General features: G+C 41.3%; 1 protein-coding gene across 1 annotated transcript in view; it reads left to right on the forward strand.

Annotated features, from left to right (window-relative positions):
• The first annotated feature begins 7,171 nt into the window (after positions 1-7,171).
• LOC118369980 (low-density lipoprotein receptor-related protein 1B-like) overlaps positions 7,172-22,963 on the forward strand; it is a 162,167-nt gene continuing 146,375 nt past the window's right edge. The window contains exons 1-3 of the mRNA XM_052498892.1: positions 7,172-7,586; positions 7,873-8,010; positions 22,390-22,509. Coding sequence (XP_052354852.1) covers positions 7,172-7,586; positions 7,873-8,010; positions 22,390-22,509 — 673 coding nt within the window. The remainder of the gene's footprint in view (positions 7,587-7,872; positions 8,011-22,389; positions 22,510-22,963) is intronic.

Here is a 22,963-nt window from a genome sequence, read left to right on the forward strand (position 1 = left end):
TTCTGATATTTACCAGCAGAAATGATTGATAAATAACAGGGTGAATAAATTGAGAAAAAACACGAGATTATGAGAGGCCACTTTCATGGCAGAACAATGATCCTGGTGAAGTACTAGACTGTAATTGAGAATCCAGTAATACATTATACTGAGCCGTCTCCATTCAGTATAAACTGTAGTACACTATAAATATTAGATGCGGAAAACGCGGACCGAATCACGGAATCCAGACATTTTGAGCAAAAAATACATTATTTTTAAAAAACTTAGTAGAACATTAATTAATAGTGCTTATTAGAAAAGTAGTTATTAATTGCGGTAGTTTATCATCATTCATGAAAATAATGCATCGGGGATATGTATTTCCTGCAACTTTCTGAAGAAGTAACAGCACGATGGGAATGTGCCTGTTTATGTTGTAGCCAGTTAGCTTTCCCAAAAACCGTCCCAGTTAAATGTTGCCTGCAAAGTAGGCCTACCTGGCAAAATGATATGATGATTTTTACCAACTCTGCCATCACATGTGCAATTGGCTACAGAAACACTGCTAGCCAAACACAACAGTCTCTGCATACTTTAATTAAAGTGGAAACTCTTTAGACTTTCCAAAAAAGTGGACTCCTGATGTGATTTAAGCATTGTTGTGGACTTAGAACATCCAAATTAGTTTAGCGAGACAATTACATGTGGCAAAAAAAATGGATTGGGCTAAATGTAAAACAGATTTTATACAGCCCTTGCCGGGAATTGAATAAAGTTTAGAAATTGTTGTTCACCAAAGCATAAAACGCTCCCTTTCAGCTCGTTCTAATGTTTAAAAAAAAACTTGACTTGCCCTTGATCTAGTTATTGTGAAGGTTTGAAATCTTGAGCGAAGCACGTCACTTCTCCTAGTGATCACAGACTGTGAGTCTGACAGGCAGAAGGAGGTGGTGAACTTGTCAACGTTCTCAGCAAAGTTTCCTTTTCAGGAACAGGGTGTAGAATACTTAAACATGCCTATTGGGTCTGTTTCTATGAGCCCATGCAGTTATTTCGAGCAAATCTATTAAAAAAATGAACCAAAGTTATATGTTTGTTCACCTCTGATAAATGATCATTATAATATTACAGACTTCATTTATTTGATTGTAGGAAAGCCATTTAAAACACACAGTTTATTTATACATTTCTTGATTTACAGTATAGTCTATTTACATAGTTTGTTGATACTCAAGTTGAGGAGTATACTATTACCTAAAATGTGTGATGACCAAAGTAATTGTCAATGTACAATTCTGCCATGTATTGTTGTAGTGTTATACTATGTTTGGGTATAGTGCAGGTGTTCTAAATTGTTGATCTCCAAAGGGGTACAGACAGACACATTGAAGATGTTTCTTGGCTGTCAGGCACTTGAACTTCTGACAGCATCTTTTCTGCTGCTCTGCTAGGCCTTCAGAGAAGCTGGTTGTTTATGTGTTTTAAACTTTGTTTTGTCTTCGATCCTTTTCTCTCCAAAAATAAATAGACCTCGTTTTGACAGCCACTTCTAAACTGACACTCCCTCAGCGGGCTTTGGCGCGACTTCAAAATGTGTGTATTTTCAGAATTTGATCGTTTCGTTTTTAATGACTTGATCCATTTATATTGTAAATATTGAATTGATGTTGTTTTGGGTGAAATCTGATACTCTGTTTTGAAAGCTAATTATAATAACGGCGCCGGAAGGCAGCCTAAACAGAAAACGTTGTACATTTTGTACATGTATATGATTTTTTATTCACTTTTCTTGTCATTGTTGATTGGATATACAGTATCTGGTTGTTTTTACCCATGATGGCAGGTTGACTCTGGTTTGGCTAGCTAGCTGGCTTTAAAAAATGCACTTCAGCTCCGGCTGCTTTTTGATCACTGAGACTAGACTTCCTTATCGAAATCATCTGGCATGACCATTATCTGGCATCAACTGGCATCACCATCCTCAACCATCATCTAACTCAATTTAGGAGCTTGAGATCGCTGGTCTACTGAAGGAGTCCTGCTCTTATCCGCCAACAATGGGGCGGAATGTAGCCTAGCGGTTAGAGTGTTGGACTAGTAACCAAAAGGTTGCAAGATCAAATCCCTGAGCTGACAAGGTAAAAATCTGTTGTTCTGCCCCTGAACAAGGCAGTTAACCCACTGTTCCTAGGCCATCATTGAAAATAAGAGTTTGTTCTTAACTGACTTGCCCAGTTAAATCAAATGAAAATGCTGTCCTTTGTTGTGTTATACAGTGCATTTGGAAAGTATTCAGATTTGAAGAGGATGTGAGTTGTGACCATTTTAAGGGCTAACCCTTACACACTACTCGATGTAAGGGCCTTGTGTTAATGAAAACATGTTTACTAAGGGGTGACTTAACCAACACAGGCTCATCAAATAAAACTCAATGGCTTGTGAATGTACATTATCTTTCCCCCTGGAGGATTGGCACCTGCAGGAGAGAGGTTTGTCAGAGTAATGTAGCATAGCGTAGTGGTATTAAACTGCAGGATATGCAGTTTTTATTAAATCAACATTAAAGGCCATGCTGTCATTGTTTGTCTTTGAACCTGGACTTGTGCTGTATGTTAGTGGGTCTGTCCTGAGCTCGCCTGACTTGCCCACGTCCTAAATAAATAACTATTATATGCAAATCCTTTCATTCATTTCCATTTGTTTGTATCCGTGCAATCTGTGGTTTGGAAAAGCAGGAAAAGCTCAATTGACGAACAATTAAGGAAGAATTCTTGATTGAATCCTAACTTGCTAAGATTATTCATGCAAACATCTGAACTTCTGTGTAAGTTGTTCATCATGGGATATTTTCTAAGAACACATTCATTCTGTGCAACACAAGAAGCATATTGTATTCACTGTGGTTATTATACCAAACCTAACAGGAGTTCACATTATAATCTATTTGACATTTTAGTAATTTAGCAGACGCTCTTATCCGGAGCAATAAGGGTTTCATGCCGTGCTCAAGGGTACAACAACAGAATTTTCACCTGGTCGTCTCTGGTATTCAAACCAGCAACCTTTCAGTTACTTGCCCACTGTCTTACGTGCTAGGCTACCTGCCACACCATATTTCTTGCACGCTTACTATTGACTGCCTGTGTGTTTTGGGTCGGTGATACAAATTTGTTAGGCTGAAATTAAGGCCATTGACATTCCGTGATGTTAACAGAATGTGGCTGATTTGTTTTTAATAATTGTTAGAATATCAAAGCCACTCACATTTAAAAATACAATTCTGGGAAGAAACAATGTGATATTTTTTGCAGTGACAGTTTTTAGTGCCTGTAATTGTATTTAGACATTTACCCTGTTTAAAACAAGTTGTTTCGTTTTAGGAGAATTTGATCGGAATTACTCATGTCCATACTCAGCCATAATGCAATTTACAGTAAGCCTAGCCCATATCTTAGTGTGAATGCTACACTATGTATCACAGGAGGCTGGTGGCACCTTAATTGAGGAGGACGGGCTCATGGTAATGGCTGGAGTGGAACCGTATCAAATACATCAAACATGGTTTCCAGGTTTTTGATGCCATTCCATTTGCTCCGTTCCGGCCATTGTTATGAGCTGTCCTCCCCCCGTCCCTCCCTCCTGTGGTATGCACAGTGCACTCTGAAAGTATTCAGAACCACATCAATCCACACACAATACCCCATAATGACAAAAACAAAAAATGTTTTTTACAAAATGTTTCAAATAAAAAAGGGAAATATTACATTTACATAAGTATTCAGACACTTTACTCAGTACTTTGTTGAAGCACCTTTGGCAGCGATTACAGCCTCGAGTCTTCTTGGGTATGACCCTACAAGCTTTGCACACCTGTATTTAGGGAGTTTCTCCCATTATTTTCTGCAGATCCTCTCAAGCTCTGTCTGGTTGAATGGGGAGCGTTGCCGCACAGATATTTTCAGGTCTCTCCAGAGATGTTCGATCGGGTTCAAGTCCGGACTCTAGCTGGGCCACTTAAGGACATTCAGAGACTTGTCCCGAAGCCACTCCTGCGTTGTCTTGGCTGTGTGCTTAGGATTGTTGTCCTGGCTGTGTGCTTAGAATCGTTGTCCTGTTGGAAGGTAAACCTTTGCCCAAGTCTGAGATCCTGAGCGCTCTGGAGCAGGTTTTCATCAAGGAACTCTCGGTACTTTGCTCTGTTCATATTTGCCTCGATCCTGACGAGTCTCCCAGTCCCTGCTGCTGAAAAACATCCCCACAGCATGATACTGCCACCACCATGCTTCACCGTAGGGATGGTATTGGCCAGGTGATGAGCGGTGCCAGATTTCCTCCAGGCATGATGCTTGGTATTTAGGCCAAAGAGTTCAATCTTGGTTTGAAGAGTCTTTAGGTGCCTTTTGGCAAACTCCAAGCGGGCTATCATGTGTGTTTTACTGAGGAGTGGCTTCCGTTTGGATACTCTACCAGAAAGGCCTAATTAGTGGAGTGCTGCAGAGATGGTTGTCCTTCCAGAAGGTTCTCTCATCTCCACAGAGGAACTCTAGAGCTCTGTCAGTGACCATTGGGTCAGCTCCCTAACCAAGGCCCTTCTCCCCCGATTGCTCATTTTGGCTGGGCGGCCAGCTCTAGGAAGAGTCTTGGTGGTTCCAAACTTCTTCCATTTAAGAATGATGGAGGCCACTGTGTTTGGTCCTTCTGTGGCTCAGTTGGTAGAGCATGGCGCTTGTAACGCCAGGGTAGTGGGTTCGATTCCCGGGACCACCCATACGTAGAATGTATGCACACATGACTGTAAGTCGCTTTGGATAAAAGCGTCAGCTAAATGGCATATATTATTATTATTATTATTATATTTTTGGAGACCTTCAATGCTGCATATTGTGCCTCGACACAATCCTGTCTCAGAGCTCTACTAACTGTAACTATTAACTGTGGGACCTTATATAGACAACTGTGTGCCTTTTAAAATCACGTCCAATCAATTGAATTTACCACAGGTGGACTCCAATCAAGTTGTAGAAACATCTCAAGGATGATCAATAGAAACAGGATGCATCTGAGCTCAATTTCGAGTCTCATAGGCAAAGGTTCCGAATACTTACCTAAATAAGGTATTTCTGTTTTTTATTTTTGATGCATTCGCACATTTTTTGAAAAACCTGTTTTTGATTTGTCATTACGGTGTATTGTGTGTAGTTTGCTGAGGATTCTTTTGGAATAAGGCTGTAACGTAACAAAATGTGGAAAAAGTCAAGGGGTCTGAATACTTTCCAAAGGCACTGTACATATTTCAACATGGAAGCCATACAATTACTTAGAACAATGTGGTCTGCAAACAGGTTCACGTTAACATATTTAGCAAAGATGGGATAGGCATACATTTGGTTATTTTGATTCTATAAGCTGTCAAATCAAATCAAATCAAATGTTATTTGTCACATACACATGGTTAGCAGATGTTAATGCGAGTGTAGCGAAATGCTTGTGCTTCTAGTTCCGACAATGCAGTGATAACCAACAAGTAATCTAACTAACAATTCCAAAACTACTGTCTTATACACAGTGTAAGGGGATAAAGAATATGTACATAAGGATATATGAATGAGTGATGGTACAGAGCAGCATACAGTAGATGGTATCGAGTACAGTATATACATATGAGATGAGTATGTAGACAAAGTAAACAAAGTGGCATAGTTAAAGTGGCTAGTGATACATGTATTACATAAGGATGCAGTCGATGATGTAGAGTACAGTATATACGTATGCATATGAGATGAATAATGTAGGGTAAGTAACATTATATAAGGTAGCATTGTTTAAAGTGGCTAGTGATATATTTACATAATTTCCCATCTATTCCCATTATTAAAGTGGCTGGAGTTGGGTCAGTGTCAATGACAGTGTGTTGGCAGCAGCCACTCAATGTTAGTGGTGGCTGTTTAACAGTCTGATGGCCTTGAGATAGAAGCTGTTTTTCAGTCTCTTGGTCCCAGCTTTGATGCACCTGTACTGACCTCGCCTTCTGGATGATAGCGGGGTGAACAGGCAGTGGTTCGGGTGGTTGATGTCCTTGATGATCTTTATGGCCTTCCTGTAACATCGGGTGGTGTAGGTGTCCTGGAGGGCAGGTAGTTTGCCCCCGGTGATGCGTTGTGCAGACCTCACTACAAACTATAATGGACTAACATTGCAATCGTAGTTGACTCAATACATAAAAGACCGTAAACATACACCTTGAAGCAACCGCATATTTAGCCGTGGACAAGTCCTGATTGGCCAGTGAGGTTCCAAGCTTCGACACACCGGCAACTTGTTTATTCATCAAGACCCAGCCCCTTCTCCCTACTGCCAGCCACTGTTCCGATAATTGTACTTGTGAAAATAGCAAAAATATTTCTGACACACCCCCGAACCTATAACGCCACTGCCCAGCACTTAGCTTGACCTTTGTGTTACGTTTGTTAAATTAGAGCCCTCATTGTATATCATGTCTGCTTTAATACGTCTGGTTTGGGGGGGGGTGGGGCATGGGGGGTTGTGGTGGGTTTGATTTGGTAGGGGATCTGTGTGTGTTCTGCCCTCTACCTGTTCTGTCTGTTATCTGTAGAATCATAAGAAATGGCACATTTCTATAATGGATGAATAGTAGTGAGGTAATGTTGCTCTGTGATATATTTGTATAGCTGCAGACTATCCGGTTAGATACGATTTACAGTCGATTCTTTTTTTGTATTGCAATAAGCCAATAATGGTTCGCCGAGACATTGCTTTCTGCTCCCTTTTCAAAACCTATTCATAAGTATTGCGTTAGTGAATATAATAGATGTTGAGTAGCCCTGTGGGATATAATAAATGAAAGCTTTCCGTGTGATTTAATTACAAACTGATTCTAGACTGCTTAAAAAAATATATGAAAAATACTTTGTACTGATATATATGTGAATAATTATGAAAAATACTTTCAACTGATATATATGTAAAGAATTGGGAAAAATACTTTGTACTGATATATATGTAAAAAAAAATGTGAAAAATACTTTGTACTGATACATATGTAAACAAAATAGTGAAAATAAAGAAAAACCCTTAAATGAGTAGGTGTGTCCAAACTTTTGACTAGTACTGTATTTATATATTTTTCACGTTCTAAATTATATATGAGCCTCTTGCTGGGATCATAAATATGGACCCACAGGGAATGGACCCACAGGGAATGGATCCACAGGGAATGGATCCACAGGGAATGGATCCACAGGGAATGGACCCACAGGGAATGGACCCACAGGGAATGGATCCACAGGGAATGGACCCACAGGGAATGGATCCACAGGGAATGGATCCACAGGGAATGGACCCACAGGGAATGGACCCACAGGGAATGGATCCACAGGGAATGGACCCACAGGGAATGGACCCACAGGGAATGGACCCACAGGGAATGGACCCACAGGGAATGGACCCACAGGGAATGGATCCACAGGGAATGGACTCACAGGGAATGGATCCACAGGGAATGGATCCACAGGGAATGGACCCACAGGGAATGGACCCACAGGGAATGGACCCACAGGGAAAGTCAATAGAGGGAAATCTTGGGTGTTAACCATGAAGCACCAACTGTAAAGAAAACATTCACGGTATATGTTTGACAAGACTGGAGCAATGGTGGGGTGAACATGTGGGGATGGTAAAAGTATACCACCAACACAATAGTCTCGTTAAAGACAGTCTAGCATAGACCAAATACACCTGTGTGTCTTTTGTCATGGGAAAGACAGCTTAACTTTACTGGCTCTCATAAGCCTACAATGTCTTCATGTTGATGACCAAATCAAGAATATTACTTTGAACCGATGATATATTTATTTTTAATCCTCGTTTTAGGTACAAAAGCTGAGTTGGCGAGATGTCCACCGAATCACATGCAGTGCATTGGCTCCAAAATGTGCATCCACTTCAATAAACTTTGCGATGGAGCGAGAGATTGTGAGGACGGATATGATGAAGGAGTACACTGTCGAGGTGAGTGGGTCGTTGAACGAAATGATGTTGAATATGACAATAAACGACATTCACCAATCTGACTTCATTACCATGTGAATAAATGCAGCAGGCCCTGTACATTTCCGGAGTATCCAGCCTTACATCACCTCTCAGTAGGACTATAATGAACATGTGTCTATTTTGCGGCGTCATGCAGTTATTAAGACACTAGATACAAATAGCTACAGTAATCCTGGCGACCAATGCTCTAGCGTTCATTTATTGTGCCATGTAGGGATGTCAAGGTGGAACCCCAGCACACACTATGTCTAGTGTAAGTTATATTTACCAATAGACCTACCAATTACTCTGTAAGACGAGGAAGGCATTTGCTCAATTCAACTAATAGGATGAATTAGTCACAACAGAATTGACACTCATACAATTCCAGTGTGCATACATGATACGCTACAAAGTAGATGACTATCAGCTACGTACGACTTAACGTGCTTACATATATCTTCAATTCGAAAGAATCTCTAAGAGAAAATACTATGTGTGTGATACACAGAGGAGCTTACTAACAAGTTCTCAAAGTATGAACGAATTCACTGCCTTTTAAGACATTCAAGCAGAAACTCACGCCCGGCGTGAATGAACATTTCTTTGCACTTTGCTAGTTAAAACAACAGGCAGGAAATCACACCAAGATTCTAATCTAATCGACCACATTAAAATGATCAGAGCACACCCGTGTCGCTCCTCTTTCAACTATCCGCCTTCAGCATAACACAGTGTCCCTGTAACAATACATCCAGAGCACTTACCGTACAATAGAATATATCAAAATGCATAGCTCTTTATGAACTCTTGAAACAATCCAAACATGACAATTTATTCTGAACAAAATTATAAACTGAAATAAAATATCCCAGAAATGTTCCATATAGAAAAAAAAGCTTATTTCTCTCAAATGTTGTGCACAAATTTGTTTTCACCTCTGTCAGTGAGCATTTCTCCTTTTCCAAAATAATCCATCCACAATTAAGAAGGAAAGAAATTCCACAAATCAACTTTTAACAAGGCACACCTGTTCATTGAAATGCATTCCAGGTGACAACCTCATGAAGCTGGCTGAGAGAATGCCAAGAGTGTGCATATTTGTCATCAAGGCAGGTGTGGCACATCAAGAAGCTGCTTAAAAGCATGATCATTACACAGGTGCAACTTGTGCTGGAGACAATACAAGGCACTCTAAAAATGTGCAGTTTTGTCACACAACACAATGCCACAGATGTGTCAAGTTTTGAGGGAGCTTGCAATTGGCATGCTGACTGCAGGACCAACCTGCTGATCATCAGCTTGATCATGATCACAGCTTGATCATCATTGCTACCATTCCATGCAAACATTCCATTGACTCCATTCATCCTCTCAGCAGCCTCCTGTGGAGTCATCATGCTGGGTCTCAGCGCCTGCAAGTCACTAGTCACGAGTATCACCTTCTCAAATGTTTACACTACAATTTCCCCCCTGTGGATACTCTGCATTGTAGAAACCAATCAGAGGAACCAGAGAAAGATGTGGAGAGAGGTGATTAGACCTTAAAAAATAACAGCATTGAGTCCATGTAATAGTTACCACCCAAATGCTTGCCAGGACAATGTGGAGACTCAAGAAGATGGTTGCCGTCTGCTCGGCCTACATGAACTTCTTGTCCATGGTCATGAGAGACTCGGTGCTCTCCTCGTAGAAGGTATGCTCCCACCAGGTTGTGACGTCAGTCTCCAGGAGTACCAGCTGTCCCATCGTGGAGTCCTCCATCTAAAGTGTGTGACTTAGCTGGACAGGTCAGGCCCCATCATCGTAGGCCATTTCACAGTTGATGACACATCACTGTTTGTGAAAAACTTGGAAAGTAATTCCAAATAGCAATACAATGAAAGTGCACACATTAACATGACATCCTACTCTGCAATGTATGACAAATACAGATGACGAAATAAAGGTCTCATGGCAACAGTAATAAGTTGTGAATAAAGTTTCACTATCATTAATATGAAAACTAGCCAAGAAAGTTATCCCATCAACTACCTGATCCAAACAGAGGATGAATTAGTTGCCTAATAGTAAACTGGCAATTTTGAGGGGGTCCTGGGTGGCACTGAGGTCAAAAGCACAGCACCACAGTGCTGATGCGCCAATTGGCCCAGCGCTGTCCGGTGTAGGAGAGGGTTTGGCCAGTGCGGATTCCCTTGGCTCACCGTGCTCTGGCATCTTCTTGTGACAAGGCCAGTTGCCTGCAAGCTGACTCTGGTCGTCAGTCAAACAGTGTTTCCTCTGACACATTGGTGCAACTGATATCTGGATTAAGCGAGCAGAGTGATAAGAAGTAGGCGGACAGGTGGGTCATGTTTCGCAGGATGCGTATCCCAACCTTCGCCTCTTCCCGAGCTCATTGAGGAGTTGCAGAAATGACCCAAGGGACCTAATTTTGGGTGGAAACAGGGTTAAACAATACGCTTGTGGCCATACCACCCCGAACACGCCTGTTCAGGATAGGGCCTGGTTAGCACTGTGACAGGAGACCCCCTGGGAATACCAGGTGCAGTAACAAACAAAAAAACATTTAAATAATAAATAAAAAAGTTAACTGGTGATTTAATTAGGTGATGATTGGGGAAAATAATTATGACCATTTGGTATGCTGGCATAGTTACATGCTCCAAATCAGTCTGGAAGTTACTTCTATTCTGAGGACATTGAAAATTGGTGCGCTTGGTGAGAATTTGGTAACTAATAATTTCTTGATTCTTTATTTTGTATATATATACAGTTGAAGTCAGAGGTTTGCGTACAGTTTGCATAAACTCTGTTTTTCACAGTTCCTGACATTTAATCGTAGTAAAAATTGCCTGTCTTAGGTCAGTTAGGATCTCCATTTTATTTTAAGAATGTGAAATGTCAGAATAATAGTTAAGCTTGTATTTCTCTCATTACATTCCCAGTGGGTCTGTCACGGCTTCTATGAGTAGTGGGTGGAGAAGTCAGGTGCAGACAGCAGGGTAGTTCACAAGACATGGATTTTTATTTTCCAAAAACCCAGAGAGACGGTCACGCCACACACACAAGGGCACGTAAAGACCCAGTCCAAACAACAGGACGAAACTGACCGGAAAAATAAACACCACAAAATAATCACACACCATGAACAGAAAAACAAGCCCGCACAAAAGCCGGCGGACCTACTGGGTTTAAATAGCCCACAAACAAAACCTAAACACAAAACAGGTGCAACAAATCAGACACTAAATGAAACAGAAAAGGTGATCGGTGGCAGCTAGTAGGCCGGCGACGACTCCCGAGCACTGCCCAAACAGGAAGAGGCACCATCTTCGGCAGGATTCGTGACAGGGTCAGAAGTTTACATACACTCAATTAGTATTTGGTAGCATTGCCTTGAAATTGTTTAACTTGGGTCAAACGTTTCGGGTAGCCTTCCACAAGCTTCCCACAATATGTGAATTTTATGTGAATTATGTGAATTCTGGCCCATTCCTCCAGACAGAGCTGGTGTAACTGAGTCAGGTTTTCTATAGGATTTTCAACAGGATTGAGGTCAGTGCTTTGTGATGGCCACTCCAATACCTTCACTTTGTTGTCATTGAGCCATTTTTCCACTTTGGAAGTATGCTTGGGGTCATTGTTCATTTGGAAGACCCATTTGCGACCAAGCTTTAACTTCCTGACTGATGTCTTGAGATGTTGCTTCAATATATCCACATCATTTTCATTCCTCATGATGCCATCTATTTTGTCAAGTGCACCAGTCCCTCCTGCAGCAAAGCACCCCCACAAAACGAAGCTGCCACCCCTGTGCTCCACGGTTGGGATGGTATTCTTCAGCTTGCAAGCCTCACCCTTTTTCCTGCAAACATAACGATGGTCATTATGGCCAAACAGTTCTATGTTTGTTTCATCAGACCAGAGGACATTTCTCCAGAAAGTACAATCTTTGTCCCCATGTGCTGTTGCAAACCGTAGTCTGTCTTTTTTATGGCAGTTTTGGAACAGTGGCTTCTTCCTTGCTGAGCAGCCTTCCAGGTTATGTCGATATAGTACCCGTTTTACTTTGGATATAGATACTTTTGTACCTGTTTCCTCCAACATCTCCACAAGGTCCTTTGCTGTTGTTCTGGGATTGATTTGCACTTTTCACACCAAAGTATGTTCATCTCTAGGAGACAGAACGTGTCTCTTTCCTGAGCGGTATGACGGTTGCGTGGTCCTATGGTGTTCATAATTAGCCTATCAGAAGCTACTAAAGCCATGACATCATTTTCTGGAATTTTACAAGCTGTTTAAAGGTACAGTCAACTTAGTGTATATAAACTTCTGACCCACTGGAATTGTGATACAGTGAATTATAAGTGAAATAATCTGTCTGCTAACATTTGTTGGAAAAATGTCAGAACCGACCTGCCAAAATTTGTGGATTGGTTAAGTTTGAATGAATCCAGCCTAAGTGTATGTAAACTTCTGACTTCAACTTCTGACTTCAATTTATATATATATAAATAAATTGGTGCTATATACTGTATATATATATGTATATACAGTGCCTTGCGAAAGTATTCGCCCCCCTTGAACTTTGCGACCTTTGCACGCCCAATTTTTCAGTTTTTGATTTGTTAAAAAAGTTTGAAATATCCAATAAATATTGTTCCACTTCATGATTGTGTCCCACTTGTTGTTGATTCTTCACAAAAAAATACAGTTTTATATCTTTATGTTTGAAGCCTGAAATGTGGCAAAAGGTCGCAAAGTTCAAGGGGTCCGAATACTTTCGCAAGGCACTGTATATACATATATATATACAGTATATAGCACCAATTTATACTGGCAGCTTAAGTGATTCAAATCCAATCCTGCATTCTGAACAGCCAAAAAGCACATGGAATTGGATATTTCAAGACACATTTCAAACCACCTTCATAGGTGGTTTAAAAACAAATATAAACCTGATTCCTAATCAGATTTAAATCAGATTTATTTGCCCTCACGTGTTTTTTTGACTGTTATTTTGCATATCTTGTTGCTTTCTAGTTCTGTTGACAGTTTGAAAAGTACACATGGCAGCTATCTAGCTAGGTTATTGTTTACAAACACATTAGTGAATGTGCTAGAAAGTTAAACAGCTACCTAGCTAGCTAGTTGACTGCTGTGGCTAGCCAAAAAAGGACTTGTTTTGAAAGTTGGATCATTTTATCCTTTGAGGCTTGAAATGTGTTCTTACACTATGATGTTGAACATTCAAAGTAACTTGGAAACATCCATGGCAGCCATTGTTGTCACCTTAACTTACTACATAACTTCTGAGTGATAGGAAGCGCAAGCTCCACCACCAACCAGCCTACACCAGTGTTCACACACCCGTATTTTCTAAGGCAACTAGTGTAGACAAGTCAGCATATAACTTGCTGTTTGGACAGTCAGTATTCCAAAAGTGATTTGAAAAACAAAACGGATTTGAGCATTAAGGCCTGCAGTGTGAACAAGGCTTAAGAGTCCTCAGTCAACCTTAGTGTAAAAGACTGTTCTTCAAACCTGAACGGCATCTTTGATCGTTTGAATGATTCATCATGTGCTATGACACTGCAATCACATTACCATATTCATGATACTGAGGATTATTTTTAGCTAGGACTAGGCGACTTCTTTCAAGGAAACATCTTTATCGTTACTTTGTTAAGCAGAACGGTGCAGTAATTGCAGGAAACTATGATACGTGTTTCATAAACAGCTATGGCTATTGTACAAAGCCTACAAAGGATACAACATTTTTTACAACTTAACCTCGAAGGTTGCCATATGTCTTACTTGTTCGGTGAAACACTTAAAACACCGCAGCAACAACAACAAAACCGGTGCAGGTGTTGCAGAAAAGAGATGTATAGAAAGCCTCACTGTGAACTCTTTCATCTCCCAGTGGAAATAATCAACGACAGTATTCTGCTCTGCCCACTTTTCCCCGTTTCTCCTCTGATGAATACAAACGCAGTTGAATAAATACTGCATTCGCAGAATAGAGTTAAGAATAGGAATGTACAAAGACAGAATAAACTGGCATTTTATTTCGAAAAAAAGACATAGAATAAACTGCCAACTTAAAAGAGTAAGTGAGGCTACGGAGAGAGCACTTAATGGATCCTGCCGTGTAGAGTAAGTGAGGCGGAGGAAAATATGCACATCTATTTTGTTAAGGCACGACAAGTAGGCGGCGACAAGTAGAGAAGTTGGTTTACTGCTTTATGCTGTATCGTTAGAGCAGAAGACGTGATAGCAAATACATCCAGATTGACCAATTATCTGTGAATAATGGTCCAATAAGCCACATTGTAACTTATGTAAAGGGATGAGGATGCATTGTGTTTAAGTTACTCCTTAAGTCTATGGGCCCTAAACAGTCTCTAAAAAGAGCATACTGTACAAACACTGTGTTTGGATACAAAAGTGCATTAGCTCCACTCAGCTCCTCATCTTGGGTCGTTTCTGTTGGCATGAGTGGCTTATTTATGGTCTGAGGATGACAATAGCAGATGGGACATTAGCAACTAATCATAAGAGATCAGTGAGTGAGTTAAGAGGTTTTACTCAAGAGTACAGCCATGCACTCCCAATGAGAGGCAAAGCGGGAGAGATGCAATGCACGTTTCCAAGGAAACATGAGACATTAAAATGCACTGAGAATATCTCATCACCCTAATGTTACTTTAGATACTTGTAATGTATTTTATTAATTTTTTAAAATGTATTCAAATTTGACAAAATGTACAGTCGTGGCCAAACGTTTTCAGAATGACACAAATATACATTTCCACAAAGTCTGCTCCTCCAGTGTCTTTAAATATTTTTGTCAGATGTTACTATGGAATACTGAAGTATCATTACAAGCATTTCATAAGTGTCATTTGCTTTTATTGACAATTACATGAAGTTGATGCAAAGAGTCAATATTTGCAGTGTTGACCCTTCTGATTTAAAGACCTCTGCAATCCGCCCTGGCATGCTGTCAATTAACTCCTGACCGATGGCAGCCCATTCATGCATATTCAATGCTTGGAGTTTGTCACGTTCTGACCTTAGTTCCTTTGTTTTGTCTTTGTTTGCGGATGGTCAGGACGTGAGTTGGGTGGGCAGTCTATGTGTGTTTTTGTTGGGGTTTTGAGTTCGGCCGAGTATGGTTCTCAATCAGAGGCAGCTGTCAATCATTGTCCCTGATTGAGAATCATACTTAGGTAGCCTGGGTTTCACTTTTGGTTTGTGGCTGTTTTCTTTCCGTGTGAGTGTTTTGGCCACACGGTACTGTTTCGGTTTTCGTTTTGTTCACATCGTTTATTGTTTTGTATTTGAGTGTTCAGTTCGTTTTGAATAAATCATCATGAACACTAATCCCGCTGCGCTTTGGTCCGATCCTTCTTCCACCTCTGAATGCCATTACAGAGTTTGTCAGAATTTGTGGGGTTTTGTTTGTCCACCCGCCTCTTGAGGATTGACCACACGTTCTCAATGGGATTAAGGTCTGGGGAGTTTCCTGGCCATGGACCCAAAATATTGATGTTTTGTTCCCTGAGCCACTTAGTTATCACTTTTGCCTTATGGCAAGGTGCTCCATCATGCTGGACAAGGCATTGTTCGTCACCAAACTGTTCCTGGATGGTTGGGAGAAGTTGCTCTCAGAGTATATGTTGGTACCATTCTTTATTCATGACTGTGTTCTTAGGCAAAATTGTGAGTGAGCCCACTCCCTTGACTGAGAAGCAAACCCACACATGAATGGTCTCGGGATGCTTTACTGTTGGCATGACACTGGACTGATGATAGCGCTCACCTTGTCTTCTCCGGACAAGCTTTTTTCCGGATGCCCCAAACAATCGGAAAGGGGATTCATCAGAGAAAATGACTTTACCCCTGTCCTCAGCAGTCCAATCCCTGTACCTTTTGCAGAATATCAGTCTGTCCCTGATGTTTTTCCTGGATGTGGCTTCTTCGCTGCCCTTCTTGACACCAGGTCATCCTCCAAAAGTCTTCGACTCACTGTGCGTGCAGATGCACTCACACCTGCGTGCTGCCATTCCTGAGCAAGCTATGTACTGGTGGTGCCTCGATCCCATAGCTGAATCAACTTTAGGAGACGGTCCTGGAGCTTGCTGGACTTTCTTGGGCGCCCAAGAAAGTCCAGCAATTGAACTGATCTCCTTGAAGTTGTTGATGATCCGATAAATGGTTGATTTAGGTGCAATCTTACTGGCAGCAATATCCTTGCCTGTGAAGCCCTTTTTGTGCAAAGCATTGATGGCGGCACAATTTTTCTTGCAGGTAACCATGATTGACAGAGGAAGAACAATGATTCCATGCACCACCCTCCTTTTGAAGCTTCCAGTCTGTTATTCGAACTCAATCAACATGACAGAGTGATCTCCAGCCTTGTCCTCGTCAACACTCACACCTGTGTTAACGAGAGAATCACTGACATGATGTCAGCTGGTCCTTTTGTGGCAGGGCTGAAATGCAGTGGGAATGTTTTTTGTGGGATTCAGTTTATTTGCATGGCAAAGAGGGACTTTGCAATTCATCTGATCACTTCATAACATTCTGGAGTATATGCAAATTGCCATCATACAAACTGAGGCAGCAGACTTTGTGACAATTCATGTGTGTCATTCTCAAAACCTTTGGCCACGACTGTATATCAATGTAAGTACAAAGATTTGACCATATCCCAACCACCCTTTTTCCTTCCTTCCTTCCTTCCTTCCTTCCCTCCCTTCCTTCCTTCCTTCCTTCCTTCCCTCCTTCCTTCCTTCCTTCCTTCCCTCCCTCCCTCCTTCCTTCCTTCCTTCCCTCCCTCCCTCCCTCCCTCCCCTTCTACCACATAACATATCCACCCGACCCCCTAGTCCCTTCCCTACCCCTTCCACCCACCTCAAATCCTTCCTTCCCTCCCTCCCAACCACCCACCCCCAACCCCCTCCCAACCACCCACCCTGATCACCCCATATAGCCAACCCACTCCACACCCTCCATCAATTCGTTCCTAGAAAACTACAATTCTACAGAGATATCACAACAAATAAACAGTCAAGAATACAGGGCGAAAAAATATACAAACAACTCAATACAGATTCCAAATACAAAAACAGAAATAAATAAATGATCATTAAACCTTAGACAAACATGCTTGGACTGGATAGGATTATATTGATGACTGTACCTATTATGTAATGACTACTGGTAAATGCCTCCTGGGAAACCTTAAAGCATCTCATCAGAGGGGAGCCTCTACGAGCCTTTAACGTATGATATAAATGGTTGCCGTTTTCTAACAAATGTATCATTGGAATCCCTAAGAGAATAATTCCTTTTCTCAAGCTTTAGGAAGAACATTACATCGGTGAGCCATTGAGAAGTAGAGGGGGGCTGAGCAGACTTCCACGGGAGAAGAATTCTACGTCGAGCTAATAAGGATGTAAAAGCAACAATATGGGCATGTTTGGGGTCCAAGGAGAACAAGTCTTACGCAATACCAGAAACAGCTATCAAGGGACACGGCTGCAGGTTCATTTCAAGCACATCAGACAAAGTTATAAAAATAGAATCCTAGTAATTTTGTAGTTTAGTTTTGAACCGCCAAGACTCTATCAATCGCCTCATCCCACCACTCCTGTGTAAATTCAACACCCATTTCCCATTCCCAAGCAGATTTAGTTTTGTTGGTGGAGTGCTTGTCCAATGACAAAATACGCAGATATATCTGAGAAATGACTGCGAGAGGGGGATGCTGGGAGAGAAGAGCAGAGTAAAGCAGGAAGAGAAGCAGAAATACAAGAATGTGCCTCTAGGTGGCACCATGGGGTATCTGGAGCATGTAACCAGAATGGCAATTTCTGAAAGTTGGCTGCTCAGTAATAGTATACAACATTGGGTAGTGTCAGCCCTCCACTAAACTTGCATCTCTGAAGTAAAGATCTACTGACTGGGTACCTTTCCTCCCCAGATAAATGTGGTAACAGCCTGATTGATTGACGTAAAAAAAAACTTTGGTAAAAACAATGGGATAGATTGAAATAGATAAAGGAATTTGGGTGAACTGTTCATTTTTACAGCATCAATCCTTCCTATAAGTGATAGTGGTAAGCTACCCCATCTCTGAAAATCAGTTTTCATTTGAGCAAATAGGGGAGCAAAGTTTGCAGAAAAAAGAGCATGTAATGAACGAGTTACGTTCACTCCAAGGTATTTGAAACCAGAGTGGCTAAGCTGAAAGGGCAAGTCTGCCTGCTGGAGCTGTTGCGCTTCTGGATTGATTGGGAAGCCCTCACTTTTCTGGAGATTCAGCTTGTAACTGGAGAAGGAGCCAAAGTTCTCCAGAATAGAAAGGTTAGAAGGTAAACAGGTTACAGGGTTATTTACATAGCTTATCATTATATACAGATGATTTGATACTCTATGTTCAACTCCTTCCCGTGCTACACCCTGGAAAGAGGAGGATGCCCGTAAAGCTACTGAAAAGGGCTAAATGGCGATGGCAGATCATAAAGGGGACAGTGGGCAGCCTTGGCGTGTCCCACATTCCAGGGCAAAATAATCAGAATGGGTGTTACTGGTACACCACTGGCCTGGGGAGAGGTATACAATAGACGGATCCTTGAGCAAAAATGTGTCCCCAAATCCACATTTTTTAAGAACAGCAAATAGGTACTCCCATTCAGTTCTGTCGAATACCTTCTCTGCTTCTAGGGAGATTACCACCTCAGGGGAGTTGGAGAATTGTTTAGAATAAATAATGTTAAACAGCATTCAAATGTTAAAACATGAATATCTGTCCTTTATAAAGCCGCTTTGTTCCTGTGATATGAGTCTTGGTAAAACTACTTCCAGACGCCTCGCTAGCACCTTCGCCAGCACCTTTACATCCACATTAAGGAGCTTTAGGGGCCTAATTGAAGAACAGGAAGTGGGGTCTTTCCCCTTCTTAAGGAGAAGCCTGTGTTAGGGTAGGTGGCAACGAGCCACGTTCAAGTGATTCATTATACATGGATAAAAGTAAAGGGGCTAACTTGGTATAGCATTTCTTGAAGAACTCATCAGGCCTTGTAGCTTTGCTGCTCTGCATTGACTTGATAGACTGAATAACTTGAGCAGACGTGAGTGTGAGCAGACGACTTGCCCAGTCTCTATGTTCATAGTAGGTTCCACTAGCAATAGTAACCGTTCTGCATCTGTAGTGGACAAGAGATTGAATTCAGATTGTAAATTCAAGCTTTATTCCAAGATAAAAACTTTATAGGACAAGGACTACCTATTCCCATATTACTATTATTCGTGTTGTTAGCCATCTAAAATATTGAAATAAAAAAGGTGTGAAAACAGACCAAGCATTTGCAAAGATAACAGAAGATAACAGAGAAAACTGATAAAAAAAAAGCAAAGAGAGAAACCAAACCAAACCAAACCAAAAAAAATATTAAAAAATGTGACCAAACAAATCACTCCCCCTCCACTCCCACCCAAATCCAAAGTCTCCTTCCCCCTGCGAATGGAGACAGCAGGATGAAGTTGGCGCAGCGTCGGTGCATATAAACAGAAAACCTTCCTATCCTAACGCGGAGAGGCTCCATAGCACCAGCAGTGAAATACATTTGAAAAGTCATTCACAAAACGGTAAAGTAGGTCAAACAAAACAAAGACCCCATAACAGTGGATCAGAACTTTCCTGACTCAGGGAGTCTTCAATCAGTGCAACAAGTACAATGGATGGCCAAATAAGTGTCCCACAGTATGTTACCCTATTACAAAAAAGAAAAGGGGCCAAGTGTCTGTACATGTACGAATGATCAATAGGGCGTAATAAAGTGGTGAAAAGTCCTTCAGTAAGTATATAGAATTTAAAAATTAAAAATTAAACAAAGGAAAGCTCTGCTGAGTGGCAATGTAATTTCCGAGACCAGAAACGTACGGAGGTTCAGAAGATCTCTGGGGAGTGTGACCGCATGAGGCTCTGTAGCAGTTGGACTGAAGTCGGCGCCATTACCATTCACATTTGCCATCGCAGTTGAAACGTTAGTTACAGGTCTTCTGCTCCTCAGGTCGTGTGACATTTGAATCAAAAAGTTAACTCACGAACTCACCAATCAAATATGACATATAAGAAAGTGGAATGCAAAGTACAAATTTGGCAAAATTAACCCATGCGTAAGAGCCTCGTCCACGAGCTTCTTGTCCATTCACATGCTAAACCGGAAGCCATAGTGGTGTGTTGGCATTCTATCCAATATATACAACACATCTGGACTAGTTTAGATTTACAGATTATTTTCTTAATGTAGAAATTAAGCTTAAGTGAAAATATAGTGAAAAGTTAAGTAACGCTAGGCATTATTTGCCTTTCTGATTCCTGATAATGTAGCTTGGCTGTGAAACAGGCCATTAAACAAGACACCTGACAGGGTGTGAGCCTCCCACTGCGCTCCGCTGCCATGGCGCTGTGGTAAATTTACAGCCACATAACTCACACAGTGAATCCTCAAGGTGATTCCGCCATCGTCGTGCTCCACTAACCAGAGACCAGACACAGGACCAGACACAAGTGTTTGCTATGGGAATCAGTAAACAAGATATAGAGCTGTTGGGGTTGGGGTTGATGGGGCTGCCTGGGGTTGATGGGGCTGCTGTGGGGCTGAGGTCTAGGACGCTGGCGCCCTGAGGTGATCCATCTCACCACTAGGAGAGGGTCACTATAAACTACAGTCCTTTTTTTCACCTTTATTTAACCAGGTAGGCTAGTTAAAAACAACTTCTCATTTGTAACTTGACACAAACAACAACACAAGAGTTACACATGGAATAAACAAAAAAGAAAAGTCTATATACAGTGAGTGCAAATGAGGTAAGATAAGGGAGGTAAAGACAATAAATAGGCCATGGTGGGGAAGTAATTGCAATATAGCGATTAAACACTGGAATGATAGACGTGCAGAAGATGAATGTGCAAGTAGAGATACTCGGGTGCAAAGGAGCAAGATAAACAAATAAATACAGTATGGGGATGAGGTAGTTGGATGGGCTGTTTACAGATGGGCTTTACAACAACACTGAGCAAAAGCTCCCCAGTCTCCACAAGCCTCCATACAATTCCTCAAAGCAGTGGAACTCTTACCCACATCCATGTCCATCCATGTGGGGGACCATCACCATCTCTGTGGGGAGTATAGACGATGGGAATTGGGGAACAGCCATATTACTCAAACACCACCAGAACAGCCATATTACTTTTCATAGAAGGAAAAGCCGCTATGAGTTTTGGTCGACTACCTAGTGGTGGTGTCCTGGTGAGGCATCATGGGAGAATGAAGAGGCTGTTTGTAATCAGTGGGAGATGGGATGGAGCTGGCCTGGAAATGTTTCAGTATAGAAAGGTAATACTTGTATCAAAGTGAATGCATGTAAATTAAAGTGAAGTTCACTGACAGTAATTGATTTATAAACGCTGTGTGTGATGACTCTAGAGTTCTTGCCTGCTTGACATAAACAGATATAACTCTGCTTCACACTCCCAAGGTAAGCCACTGACAGGTTTATGAGGAAATAAACGCTTTTGAATTATAATTTTAGTATTGAAGTCATTGCAATTTGTGGCAGTGGCACATGTTGTGCAAGAATATAAATCACTGAAATTTTACCACCAATTTGTGAAACAATAAATACAAGGTAGGTGTAGAGAGATGCTGACAGAACAGCAGGAAACCCCTGTGTGTCCCAAATGGCACCCTATTCCTTATATAGTGCACTACTTTTGACCAGGGCTCTGGTCAAAATTAGTGCAACACAGTATATAGGGATTAGGGTATATGGTGCCATTTGGGATGTAGCCTTGGACAGCTCTCTGACTGATGCATGTGATCATGAGCAGTTATTGCTGTTGGAGGAAGTAATGAATTACATACAATGGACCTTACATTTGTACTTCACTGATTTCCTGTTGACAGCAACCTTGAAGTGGCGTCTAAATCGGAGAAATGTATCAACATAAGCAGCTTTTAAACAGCCATTCACTTTCTGAAGTCGGCGTGAAATAAATCATGCACACCAAATGATAAACAGCTAACAAAGAGATCGGAATAATTTATTTAAAAAGGGTTTCTATGTCCTCTTTCGGGGGGGTTCAAATCTTTAACACCTCTTCCCCTTCTGCTGGCAGTAAGAAAGGAAATGACATTTCAACTTAGAAACTTCAAGTCTGAAAGCCCAGAGACATTAGTGACGTATTAACTTAACATACCACCAGTCATTGCTATTTCCATGGCAATATCAACCACCTTCACACGACAATGTTTTTTTTAAAACTTTGTCTTCCAGAACTCCAGCCAAAGTGCCAAGAGTTGTTGTGTCAGTACGGCTGTGTCATAATGAGAAACGTGACGTTCTGCTTCTGTGCTGATGGCTTCGAGGTGGAACAGGATGGTCGAGCCTGCAGAGGTAAGGACCGACAGCCAACAATTCATCTAAATCAAAGGGATGAGTGTCGGATATTAACAAACTGATGACAAAAAAAGAATGGTTGAGATTTTATGTTCGACAACACAGTAAGTCATATTTGGATCATTCTGGAATAACTGCTAAATGGACACACATATATTGTACTCTGTATGTGTGAAGGTGACACTTTTGAGATGTCTTTTTGGGGCTATATTAAGCCAGGTTTATGTACTGGAAAGTATTCAGACCCCTTCCCCTTTTCCACATTTTGTTACGTTACAGCCCTATTATAAAACAGATTCAATTTAAAAAAATGTCCTCATCAATCTACACACAATACCGCATGACAAAGCGAAAACGTTTTTAGAAAAAAAAAAACAGAAGTACCTTATTTACATAAGTATTCAGACCCTTTGCTATGAGACTCGAAATTGAGCTCAGGTGCATCCTGTTT

Source organism: Oncorhynchus keta, chromosome 37 (genome assembly GCF_023373465.1).
Source record: "Oncorhynchus keta strain PuntledgeMale-10-30-2019 chromosome 37, Oket_V2, whole genome shotgun sequence".
Taxonomy (NCBI): Eukaryota; Metazoa; Chordata; class Actinopteri; order Salmoniformes; family Salmonidae; genus Oncorhynchus; species Oncorhynchus keta.